The 13,060-nt window shown below is 53.9% G+C and overlaps 1 protein-coding gene across 6 annotated transcripts in view; it reads left to right on the top strand.

Moving 5' to 3' along the window:
- Positions 1-13,060, top strand: part of Plekhg5 (pleckstrin homology and RhoGEF domain containing G5) — a 40,089-nt gene that overhangs the window by 15,649 nt on the left and 11,380 nt on the right. For 2 of the 6 annotated variants that reach the window (XM_052718696.1, XM_052718697.1), the window contains exon 1: positions 8,172-8,306. The exons of the other annotated variants lie outside the window; for them this stretch is intronic. In XM_052718696.1, the coding sequence (XP_052574656.1) occupies positions 8,187-8,306 (120 nt within the window). In that variant the 5' untranslated portion in view covers positions 8,172-8,186. Of the gene's footprint in view, positions 1-8,171; positions 8,307-13,060 lie in introns of those variants that run through there. 6 annotated transcript variants of the gene reach the window in all.

The raw sequence follows: 13,060 nt of genomic DNA, 5'->3' as shown, positions 1-13,060 counted from the left end.
GCCAGCTGTGGGAGATTTAAAATGCCCCCCCCCCCATTCATCCGGCACAGGAGGCCCATGGTCAGAAGGAACATGAGGACTGTTCTGGGGGTGGGAAGAGGAGGGGGCGGCCTCCAGTTGCCGTGGTCACCAGGCAAGGGGGCGGCAGTGATGTCAGATACAATCTGCTGGCACGGGTGGTGCCTGGCATTGGGCTTTGGTGTTGGCTGGCTGCCGCTCCCCCAGATTGGCGATCAAGCTGGCCTCTGCTCCCTCGATACATCTGCTGGGAGCCTGAAGCATTTGTCTGACCTGAAGGGGTGAAAAAAGAACAAGACACGCTGTCCCACCCCTCCCGGGGCCCCAAGTGGCATGAGAAGAGGGCTGGTCTCGGCACCTGGCCCTCTGTAGCCTTCAGACCTACCCTGGTCTGCTGGGGACCCAGCTTAGCTTCTCTGTAGCCGTGGGATCATCTCCGGCAAGGGGGAGGATATATCCTGAGGGAGGTGGAGATATGGGTGGTGACAGGAAGAAAGCAGGAGTGGACCAGAGATGAGCTAGGCAGGAGTGCGGAGGCCGAGAGGAGAGGGACAAAGATCATCGCTGATACCTTGACTTACCGCTGTGGTGATGTGCCAGGTGCCATGGGGAAACGCAGGCTCCGAGAGGCAAAGGAACCTGCCTGCATCACAGTGTGCCTGGTGGAGCTTGCCCCGGCGTGAGACTCTGTGGACAAGGTGTCTCTTAATCTTCAGCTGCCTCAGGAGCTGCTAGCAGGATAGGCCATCTGCAGACAGGGATGCGCCTGATTCTGCCGGGGGGGGGGGGGGGGCTCCCTTGGGTGCTGGGACTTCTGAGATCTGCCTCACCTCTGCCTTCTGTCTCTTTGCAATTGTGTGACCCTGAGCAGGTCACTGCACCTCACTCAGTTGCCCTAAGGATTAAAAGAAGCCCCTTATGTAGACTGCTTAGCACAGTGCCCAGCATGCCACAGTGTTTGGGAACGCTGGATGTAATCATGGACTTCATCTGTAGTGTGTGGGGAATAATCAAGCCTCTCTCCCAGGTTTTGGGTGTGCCTTCTGTCTCTCCCTGAGAGTGAGACTTCACAGGGCTCCATACCAGACTCTGCCGCCCAACAAGTACATATTGCACACTGGGAGGGAGAGGATGGGAGTGACCAAGGCAGGTGAGTGTCATAGGTGTCCTTAGCCCTCCCACAAAATAGCCAGGGAGCAGTGACTGACCCCTGCTCTTTGCTGGGCCTCCTTGTGGCAAGCATTCTGGTCAATGTCTGCTCCACACCTAGGGCCATAAGGGGACATGGCAAAGGGTGATACTGGACCACAGACCGCCATACAAAGGATTTGGGAATAGGACCTCAAACCAGGGAGCCAATCCTAGCAGCTGTTTGCCCAGAATACTGTACTAGCCCCAGTCCACGCCTCGTGCCAGCAACCCACCCTGGTTGGTAGAGGCAACTCCATTTCCATGGAGTGACCGACACATTGTGCCGATGACGTGCCAAGGCAGGGCCTGAGCCTCAGTTGGGACTTCCTGTTCTCAGGGTCCCATTCCCAAGCAGCTCCCAGGGAGAGAGGTGATGCTTTCTGCTCTGCCCTGGATAGGGAGGCAAGATTTGATTCCATATAGAGAAGTTCTCAGCATCTGGAGCTGTTCCTCCACTGTCCAGTCACGAAGCCCCCATCCTTGAGCGTATTTGAGCAGATGGGGATCCATCCGTAGGTGTGATGGAGTGGGTATGGATGTGGTTACCCCAGAGTTCTCTCGATGTTGTGGAGCGGGGAGAGGAGGAGTCTAGGGTTGTGTCCGGATGAAGGCCAGTGTACTCGGGGTCAAGGGGGTGCTGCACCGTCTGATGACTCTGAGCCAGGTGACAACAAGCCTGTTTTCTGGGCAATGCTTTGGGAGTAAGAGGCAGGACACTGGGTGCCTTGGGAGTGGCCAGGTTTGGGGGTCTCTGGAGGTGATGGTCCCTCTAGAGGCTGGTCACCTATGAGCAGACCGTGGTCCTGCCTGCTGCTGAAGAAGGACAGGATCAGAGAAGCAGTGTGGATCGCCTAGGCTGTGGCTAAATAATTTTGGGGGAGCAATTGAAAACTTGGGGCACTTGCCCAGCAAGTGAGGTAAGAGGAGAGGAGCTGCCTGGTGGGGCCCAGCTCCACAGAGCCAGTGCTGGGGGTCAGAACCCCAGCTCTACCCTTCTGGGGTAAGGGAAGAAAGGTCGGGTTGTTGGACGCTCTGTGGCTCCCCACCCCCCAAGTCCTGAGTGCAGTTCCAGGCTGCTGAGAGAGGAGAGTTACAGACCACCCAGGGGTGACAGGCACAGGCCAATTGAAAAGGGACCCGGCCAGGCATGATAATGTATATGCCTGTAATTATAACACTCAAGAGGTTGAGGCAGGAGGATTATTGAGTTTGAGGCTGGCCTAGGATGGATACATAGTAAAACCTTTTATTTTTTTTAAAAAAAGGAGGGCTGGAGAGATGGCTCAGCAGTTAAAAGCACTGGCTCTTCTTTCAGAGGTCCTGGGTTCAGTTCCCAGTACCCACATGGCAGCTCATAACTGTGTGTAGCTCCTGTTCCAAGGGATCTGACACCCTCTTCTGACCTCTATAGGCACCCAGCACACCTGTGGTGCACATATACATACATGCAGGCAAAACACTCATACACGTCAAATACATCTTTTTTTGTTTGTTTTTTTGTTTTTGTTTTTCCAGACAGAGTTTCACAGTGTAGCTCTGGCTGTCTTGGAGCTTGCTCTGTAGACCAGGCTGGCCTTGAACTCACAGAGATCCATCTGCCTCTTCCTCCTGAGTGCTGGGATTGAAGGCGTGCGTCACCACTGCTCAGCCATCTTTATTTTTTTTTTTAAAGGGACCCAGAGAAAGGGACACCCTGTTCAGAAGAGCCGAAGCCAGTCTGGTTTCAGGCAATTTCCCCACAGACTCAGGCTGCGGGGGCTTCAGCCCTGTCCCCCTGCTTGCTCCTCCAGCAGGACAGTCCTGTCACAGTACCTGTGCTCCCTTGGGCCTTTGAATATTCTGTAGATTGGTGGGGTGCCAGCCCGTCACATACAGTGAGGCCCACTTTTCACTCCCTGTAGCCAGGATCCCAGCTTATCCCCCAGAGCCACCACTTGGCCTCCTGCTACCTTCTGGTTCATGAGCAGGACTTTCCCTTGACCCCTTATGCCTCAGCCCAGTGGATGGATAGATACCAGAGTCTCTGCTCGTATCTGCTGTCCCCCTGCTCTGTGCACCTCTGGGTTTGACATGTGTAGCTCAAGCCTGGGCTGTAAGGAGGCGATAGTGCCCCTGTGTGAGACTCAGAGTCAGGACTGCCAAGTGGTCCCAAGTTAGGGGCCTGCAGTTCCTGGGTCCCCGTTGGTGCCACCTCGACTTACTTAGGGATGGAATGTGCTCAAACTGCTCCTGTGGCCATGAGGAGTCTGTGGTTGTGGTGTGGAGGTGGTTGGCTAGTGAGGCTAGGGATTCAGGGGAGGACTCTGCAGGGGCCTAGGCCTGTGGGGCACTTAGGAGGCTCTTCCAACCCTGTCCCATCTAGGAGTCCCGATTGGTCTCAAATGGAGAGGTCCCTGGTGGCCAGCAGGGGGCGCAAGAGGCTGTGCCTCAGGTTGCCTGGGGAAAGGGAGAGCCTGATGAACCTTGAGAGGCCCTGGACAGTCTTGGTGGAAGACAGGGAGAGAGAAGCCAAAGGGACCCTAGGCCCTACACATGCCTCAGTAACCTTCTTGGGTGACCTTCCTCTGGGGTGGGTATCTGCTGTTCCTGGGCCCCACGTCAAGGTTCAGTGCCCACTAGGATACACCAGCTATCCTGAGATGGCACATGCTAGTGATGGCCGGTGTTGCCTTCACACAGTTGAGGAGATTGCTGCCAGTGGGGGAGAGCAGGGGTAGGTGAGGCACAAAACCTCTTCAGATTCCCTTCCCCATGATCCTTCTGAGTGGCACTGCTGAAGCCTGGAATCCAGGTGCTGCCTCAGGGGGTAAGATTCACAGGCTGCAGCCCAGCCAGGACCCTCAAGAGGAAGGGGCCTGTGCTAAGGGTCCTGTAGACAGGCTCCTGCTTCTGTGTCATCTGTCTTAGGTCAGGCTCTGCCTCCAAGCAGGCCTGGAGACCCACAGGACAAAAGGGTGAGGCTCAGGCTCCGGGAAAGGAGGAGGCCCATGAACCGCCTGCAGTAAGAGCTGCCTGGCAGAGCCACCCCGCCCTGGCTGGCCTGCCCACGCATGCAGTCTCCACCCTTGGATATCTGAGGTGGCGGGTAGAGCCCTGGGCTGTCTCTCAGGGGAGCCTAGCCCTGCTAGAGAAGCCTAGGGAAAGTGTGCCTTTCAGACAAGAAGCCCCAGCTTCTATCTCAGGGCCGTCTGCTGGGGGCCGAGCCCTGAGCTGGCTCTGGATCCTGCCCCAGATCTGTAGCTCCTACTGGACCTAGAACTCCTTTACTCCAGGCCGACCCTGTGTGGACCGTGGATGAGCACAGAATCCTCTGACTTTCTGAGATTGGGGAAAATGTCCTAGGGAAGAAAGAGCCTGATTGGGGGTGCCTCAGAGACTTCGTCATTCATCAGCCTCTGCATCTGGTTTCTGGGTATCAGTTTCAACAAAGCAGCCCAGACTCACACCCTGGAGCCAGGCTGGGTTAGAAAGGGGCCCCCCTCCCCAGGGAGTGAAGGACCTCAGGTCTGCCCCTTCGCTCCTTGCTGTCCGTTACGTGGGAGTGGCTTGGACTCTTTCCTCACCCCCACTGTCACTAATTTGACCCTACATTCTGGCCCTGGGGCAGCAGGTCCTGGTCTCCAAGCAGCAGCCGTCACCCCTGCTAGAATAGCCAAGACATAGCATGACTAGAGCCCAGTCCTCGGAAGTCCTTTTAGGTGAAATGTCCTGGCTCTAGTGATCTTTACTTGCTGGGACTTTGTTGCCCCATACCAGTGGGATTCCCTCCAAGCTGTCTTTAAGTTCTCCTCTTTCCTCAAGACTTTCAAGACCTTTTTGCCCAGATCACCACTTAGCCTGTGCCCGTGCCCCAGCCCCACCCTGAGACTGAGCCATGGCATTGTTTCCAAGCACAGATGTGCATTTGCCCACTTGTATACTGGCAACCTGCAGCCTCTCCAGGCCTTAGCTTCTTCCTGTTAAGCTGGGGACCATCATTGCCTCCTTCTCAGCCTCTCTGAGTGGGATTTGTTGCTCAAACTCCTGGGACAGGAAGTTGGGAGGACTCGGTGGAAGGTAGTAGCTGTCTGACTATGGGACAGAGGCAGGGGATTGGGGGCAAGACCACCAGAATTTGAATGGAAGCTCCCCTCTCTGAGGCCAGCCGGCCCAAGGTGACACACAGACTCCAGGAAGAGGGAGAAACCCTTTAGTCAGGCAGGGGAGAAGGCTCCGTTGACCCTTGGCCGCAGGCAGGATCGTCTCCCTGAGAAGCCTGTCCCAAGTTAGTTGAAGACCCTTTATTCATTGCTTTTGCCTGTGGCTGGGCCAGGACCATCCTGAAGGCTGAGGACACACAGCCAGATACCAAGGCCACTGACCTCTGGCACGAGAGAATGATGGAGAACAAGGAAACAAAATAATGTCGTGGGATAAGAAAGCTAAGAAAGAATTAATTTGACATTAGGGACTCAGAGAAGGAGACTGACTGGTTATTTTGAGAGCCCTTTGGGGAGGTAGAGTTGGGGCCCAGTGCCAACCAACTGAAGGTTGAGCACATATAGTTCTGGACAGAGCATGAGAGGTGAGGGCTCTGAGCTTGGGGAGCCATAGGGCTATCAGCCAGAAGGCCAGAGGACAAAGGACTACATGAGACCACCCAGGAGATGAAGAGGGCACCCAGTCTACAAGATGACAAGTTTTAGTTTTCAAGGGAGTTACTCGTATTGTAGATGGTGAGTGTCTTTGGGGTAAAGGCTGCCCTTAAAGTCTAAGCTTAATTACTGCCTTAAAAACCATCTCAGAAGTCACGGCTCCCTCCCTTTCTCCATGATGCCAGATGCAGGGGTTATCTAGGGGTTAGGTGTGCCAATGACAGCGTATGCTCCTTACAGGGTACCAAGGAATATCTACAGAGGCCATTCCACAACCTGAGTCCGAGGTCTGTGTTTAGGTCAGGCATGGTAGCTCACTCCTATAATCCAAACACTTAAGAAGGTTGAAGTAAGGGGCTGGAGAGATGGTTCAGCAGTTAAGAGCACTGGCTGCTCTTCCAGAGGACCTGGGTTTGGTTCCCAGCACTCACATGGCAGCTTACAGTTGCCTGTAACTCCAGTTCCAGGGGATCTGACACCTTCACACCAGTGCACATAAAATAAAGTTTAAAAAAAAAAAAAGAAAAGTTGAGATAGGAGGATTGCCTCAAATTCAAGGTTAGCCTTGGCTACAGAGTGAGACCCTATCTCCAAACAACACTGTTAACAAACCAGGGCTTGGATGTAGCTCCATTGGTAGAGGCTTGTCTGGCATTCAGTCCTCAGAACTGTGAAACCAGGTGTGGTTCCCTAGAGCGGCAGAACTTTTAGAATGAATCTCTTTTTATTAGAATCACAGGCTGTAGTCCATCTAATCCAACAATGGCTGCCTATGAATGGAAAGTCTGAGAAACCAGAAATGGCTCAGTCCGCAAGACTGGATCCTCAGCTGGTCCTCATCATAGTCTCTAGTACCAGGACAGGAATGCCTTGCTAGCAAGAACTTCCTTCTCCCATGTCCTTGTAAGGGCTTCCAGCAGGAGGTGTGGCCCAGATTAAAGGTGTGTCTTCCTGCCTCAAAGGTCTCCGCTGGAAGTGGATCCACCCACTTCACACTAAGAGAAAATAATCTCACGGGTGTGCCCTCCATTTCTGAGTGGTAGTTCATTCCAGATGTAGTCAAGTTGACAACCAAGAATAGTTCTCACAGTGGTAATCACAGCTTTCTGGAGGTGCAGAAAGCCCAAGGTCATTCTCAGCTACATACTGAGTTCTGTCACAGACCAGTCTGGGTTTAGCCGCGGCTCTGCACTTGCCTCTTTTTTTTTTTTTTTTTTTTGGTTTTTCGAGACAGGGTTTCTCTGTGTAGCTTTGCGCCTTTCCTGGAACTCACTCTGTAGTCCAGGCTGGCCTCGAACTCACAGAGATCCGCCTGGCTCTGCCTCCTGAGTGCTGGGATTAAAGGCGTGCGCCACCACCGCCCGGCTGCACTTGCCTCTTTATGTCTGCTTTAACCCCTAGGTGATGGCAGGGGATAATAGTGGCTGCCCCGCCCCCCGCCCCGCCCCCTTAGCTGGGAGGTTTGGAGCACGCCTTTAATCCCAGCACCTAGGCAGAGGCAGACAAATCTCTGAGTTTAAGGCCAGCCTGGTCTACAAAGCGAGTTCCAGGACATCCAGGACTGTTACACAGATAAACCCTATCTCGAAAAACCAAAACCAACTAACCAACCAACCAACCAACCAAAAAAAAAAGGCTGCCCGCCCCCCTTCCTGCGGATGGATGAGTGTGGAAATCCCGGATAACCAGAGCGGAGACAACTCCACCCCATAGGGGGCGGGCGGCTTGTCATGTTGTGTTGAGCGCCCTCTGGCGTCAGTGACCCAGCCTAGCGATACCAGTGACCTCCCGCGAAAGCCTGCCTGGCTGAGGGGTTTCCCTGGCTCAACTTCCGGGGGACAACTGGGGACTGCCCAGGTCCTCTACTCTTTCCCACTAGCTCTCCCCGCACCTCCCGCTTCTCTCCCAGGTCATGTGTTCCATTGGAGCCCCTACCTCTGCCACTGGAGCAGAGATTCCCCCAAGCTCTTGCTTGGTGTGTGTGTAGGCCCTGGCATGGGACTCAACACAGGATGCAACAGGATGCTGGAGTCCCAGCAAAGAGAGTTGTCCCAGGACGGGACGACAAGCAGCGTCCTAGGCTTCTAAGCGAATCGGCCCTTAAACCAGCCGCACCCCTCTTGTGCTGAGTCTAGAGCCCCTGGGGTGGAGAAGATCTGGGCTAAGTTCCCGAGGCAGGGTCTCCAAGCTGTACTTGAGGCTGAGTGGCTCGTGCTGGGAGTGGCAGGGGTTCCGCGGGGTGTCACCGATCCAGCCCCCCCGGGCGCGACTGCACAATGGCAGGAAGCGGGGCTCCGCGCTTTGTCCTAAGCGCAGTGCAGACCGCCGCTTCCTCCAGCCACCATGGGGACAGGACCCGGCGTCTCCGGGCGCCGAGCGGCAGCCAGGCCCGGCTCGGAGCTGCCCTCCCCGGACTCCCGATCCCCCTGGGTCGGGGGTCACGCCCGCAGCAGCGAGAGCCAGGTAGGGGGGCGTGGGTGGGTCAAAGCCTAGTGGAGACGCTTAACTGGGTCCTCCCTGTCCCCCACTCCAGAGGGCCAGGGTGGCTGAACCCTCTGAACTGCACACAGCTGGGAGTGGAGGTGAGGCTTGGGGGGAGGGGGTCCCCACCTTGGAGTTAAGAAGCTGGTGGGCAGAGATGCCCCTCAACCCCCGGACCTTTTGTGTTTGCTGCCTCCGGACACACCTGTGGGGCCCAGCCGCCCCTCCCCCCTTCCTTCCTCTGTCCCACACCCTCTGCCACTCAGGCCCTGCTTCTCCCGCCTTTAGTCTCAGACCTTGTGTTGCGCGGAGAGCGGGTTTTCCAGCGCTCTGTGCCCTGGCCTAGGAGTGGGGTGGCCGGGCGGGGATGGCTGTGCTCGTGTGCTTCCCGGTATCTGGGTGGCACTGTCTCCAGAGGAACTTCCCCACCGACATGCTGGCCTTCTCCCGCGGAGTGGGGTGCCGCTGCCTATAGAGGTGGGTTCGGTGGACAGTAAGGAAGTGAGGGAGTCCGTGAAGAAAGATCAGAGTCTAGCGTTGGGAAGGAGTCTGCCGTAGTGCTAAGGAGACCCTGTTGCTCGGTGATAGGGATAGAAGGAGGGGGAAGGCCGCCCAAGAGGGCTTTGCCAGGCCCAACTTCAACTTCTGATCTGGGCTTGCGATTTTCTCTGGCGGTTGCAGAACAGCATTCTTACTTTTATATGGGAACTCTGGCTCAGTTCCTGCAACTGACCCTGTGGATCCCCTGAGCCTATACCATGTAGGCCAGGGGCAGGATGGAGGCATGGTATGCTGCGGCTGGTGAAAGTTTCGGGACTGGAATGTGGATCCCTTGAGGAGAAGGAATTGAATGAGCACTTGTGCCCCCCATCCCATTCCCCTTCTCTTTTGAGACGGTCTCACTGTGTAGCTCTGGCTGTCCTGGAACTCATTATGTTTATCAGGCTGGTTTTGAACTCAGAGATCTCCCAGACTCTGCCTCTGGAGTACTGGGCATAAAGGCATGAGCCACCTCGCCCTACCCGAATCTGCTATCTTTATATTGACTTAATTTAAAAATAAAATTGTGACCCAGAATTGGGAACCCTTCTCCTGAACACACAACTTAAGCTCAGTTCCTACTGTCGTGCTGAGGCCAGAACCGGGCTTGACTGGTGTATAGCCACACCTGCCATTGACCTTCTGAAGCGATCCTAGTCAGCAGGGGGCTGAAGCCAGGAGCCCAGGCCAGGCTGGTGGACTGGAGGACCTGGAAGAGGGATTGAAGGGGCACTTGAAGCTGGGAGGCCCCTGACTCAGCAAAGCCAGGTCGTTCTCTGCATTCCCTGGAATTCGGGGCTCTAGGTAGGTACATGTTTTCCTGCCTTCATTAGCAGTGGATTAAAACAGGAACTGCAAATATTTTTAAGCCCTGACCACCCACTGCCAGGAATCTGGGTCATCATAATGTCCATTGCTTCGAGCAAGGGACCCAGATCCTGTCATCTCCCCTGGGGCAAGTGGGCCACCTGCCGACTTTTGTTTAATATGTCCCATCCTTCTCTGTCTGGAGGAACAGAGAGACACAAGAGCCCAAACAGCGGACATCCAACTAGGATTGATTTCTCCTGGAAACCACCCTCCCTCAAGGCTGACAGGGGTCCACCTCTACCTCCCCCACTTCCCCCTACCCGTTCATCTCTCCATTGTCTGATACCTGGCAGGAAAGTGAGTGATCTGAGGTCCGGCGTGACACACCCTGACTCAAGCCTGGCTCTGCTGGTGTGTAACCTTTGGCAGTTTACTTCACTTTTTTGATCTTCCCACTCCTCACGTGTAAAATGAGGATGAGAGGAAACGACCCAGAAACTGGCATAGGAGCTCTGACCCCCCCACCTCTTTCTCCCTGACGTTCCCTACTTCAGTCACTCCTCCGCTGTCTTGGCCATCTTCCTCCCATCTGTCACCTTGGACACCTCTGTTTAGGCACCCTCAGCCAACACTCTCCAGCGCCTAATTAATAAACTGAGTACTGAGCTGGCAAGATGGCTCAGTGGAGAAAGACACTCGCCACAAAAGCTGACAACTGGAGTGTGTCTAGGCCTGGAGATCGGGCTTTGAGTCAGGTGGAATAAAGTGTCACTCCTTGTGGAGCAGGGTTGTGAGGCTGGCGACAAGGTCACAGGAGACCATGGAGGAAAGATCTGCAGGCATTTAGCATTGCAGGCCAGGCTCCAGCTGGTGTCAGGGCTTGGGTGGGGACTTTCTATTCTTACTCAGAGTGAGGTAGAGTCCCTGGAGGGTTCTGAGTGGATATGGTGTGAGTCCTCCTGGAACAGGGCCCCCTCTGACCCGCCATGGATGACTGATCATCCAGGGGAGAGCAGTTAGCAGTCTAGTGATGTCATCTATCTGAGAAGCCCCCAGGGCAGCAGTGTTAAAGCTGCAGATATTGGCTCTGCTGTTAAAAGCACGTGGTGGCGCACGTCCTTAATCCCAGCACTCGGGAGGCAGAGGCAGGAGGATCTCTGAGTTCGAGGCCAGCCTGGTCTACAGAGCGAGTTCCAGGACAGGCACTGAAACGACACAGAGAAACCCTGTCTTTAAAAGGCAAACAAAACAAAACAAAAGCACTGACCACCCTTCTAAAAGACACAGGTTGGATTCCCAGCACTCCTGTAGTCCCTTCCAACTACCTGTAATTCCATTTCCAAGGGATCTGGCACTCTCTTCTGGCCTCTGTGGACACTACATGCTTATGGTACATGTATATTCATGTGTGCAGGCAAAACACTCATGTATGATACAAACAAACCCACAAAAACAAAAAGGAAAATAAACAGAGATGAAGTTTGGCCGGGCGGTAGTGGCTCATACTTTTAATCTCAGCACTCGGGAGGCAGAGGCAGGCGGATTTCTGTGAGTTTGTGGCCAGCCTGGTCTACAGATCGAGATCCAGGACAGCCAGGGCTACACAGAGAAACCCTGTCTCAAAAAACAAACAAACAAAAAAACCCAAAAAAACAAAAACAAACAAACAAAAACAAAAAAAGCCCAGAGACCGAGTTCAAGATTATCCTCCTACATAGGAAGTTGGAGGCCAGCTTGGGGTACTTGAGACCCTCTTAAACCTCCCGTCCTGCCCAGGAAAAAGAAAAGGGGAATTTCTATACCCACTCCAGCCATGGCAGGAATGACTGATTCAGGCACCACCATCAGTGTTTGTGGAAGCCCTTGAGGTGACTGGAGACGATTACAAATCAAGTGTTAGCCCCTGACTCTTCGTTAACTACCAGGGGGTTAGAGGGATGGCTCAGCGGGTAAGAGCACTTACTGCTCCTCTGGTGGACCCAGTTCAGTGCCCAGCCCCCATGCTGGGTGGCTTGAAACCACCAACCTGAAACTCTTCTACACCCCCCCACCATAACCCTCATACACGCTCACTCTTCTAGCCTCCATGGGTGTACGTGAGCACAAACACACACGCACACACACACACGCACACACACGCACCAACTATGAGGAGAAAAGGGGTTTAGGGAGATTCCCCAAGTGATCTCTATATCCAGTGCACTGAATCAATCAGTGATGTCCTGTCCTGGTCAAACATTCAGACACTCTAAAAAGTCAATGTTGTGAATAAAAAAAGAGAAGAAAAGGTAAACTTTTGTGTAAGCCTAGATTTCATATCGGGTACAGTGTAGGAGGGTTTGTGAAGGCCGTGAGGTAGTCAGGAGAGGAAGTGTGAGCGTGGAACACAAGAGTTTGAATCTGTCAAGGTTTGGACATTATGTGGGGTTTTAAGGAAAATCTTGCTGGCACAAGTCCCAGCTATTTGGAAGGCTGAGGCAGGAGGTGGGTAATGCAAGAAATAACCCATCTCTAAACAAACAAACAAATAAATAAATAAGGGGAGATGGTGCGCCAGAAGGCTCAGTAAGTAAAAGTGAGAAAGGCTGACGACCTGTGCCATTCCAGAAAGCCACAGTGCGGAGAGAGAATTTACTCCTTTTTATTTACTTAGGGTTTTTGAGACAGGGTTTCTCTGTGTAACACCACTGCCCAGCAAGAATTTATTCTAGCCGGGCGGTGGTGGCGCACGCCTTTAATCCCAGCACTCGGGAGGCAGAGCTAGGCGGATCTCTGTGAGTTCGAGGCCAGCCTGGGCTACCAAGTGAGTGCCAGGAAAGGCACAAAGCTACACAGAGAAACCCTGTCTCGAAAAAACCAAAAAAAAAAAAAAAAAAAAAGAATTTATTCTAAAAGGTCCTTTGCTGGTCCATGCGCGTCTCACACACACACACACACACACACACACACACACACACAGAGTAATAATTAATAATAATAAAAAAAGCTGGATGGTGTTGGCACACGTCTTTAATCCCAGCACTCGGGAGGCAGAGACAGGTGGATCTCTGTGAATTCAAGGCCAGCCTGGTCTATAGAGTGAGTTCCAGGACAGCCAGGGCTACACAGAGAAACCCTGTCTTGGGGGGAAAAATGCAGCAGCTAGGACTGGTGATACAGGCCTGTTGTCCTAGGTATTCGAGGGCCAGAGTCAGGAGGACCACAGGTTCAAGGCAACTTAGTGAGAGTCTGAAGACAGCAGAGAGGAGTGACTGGAGTTGCGCACTTCTGGGGCCCTTGTTAGCTCAGGGCTGTGTGGGATTTCTGCTCCAACCAGACGTGGTGACAGAGTGAGAGGAGGCAGATGTGACGTGGCGTATCGTCTCAGAATCCAGAAGGTTGAACTA

Source organism: Peromyscus californicus, unplaced genomic scaffold (genome assembly GCF_007827085.1).
Source record: "Peromyscus californicus insignis strain IS unplaced genomic scaffold, ASM782708v3 Scaffold_5__1_contigs__length_169319896, whole genome shotgun sequence".
NCBI lineage: Eukaryota > Metazoa > Chordata > Mammalia > Rodentia > Cricetidae > Peromyscus > Peromyscus californicus.
The sequence above is the reverse complement of the archived record's forward strand: the minus strand, read 5'-3'. Positions and strand labels throughout refer to the sequence as shown.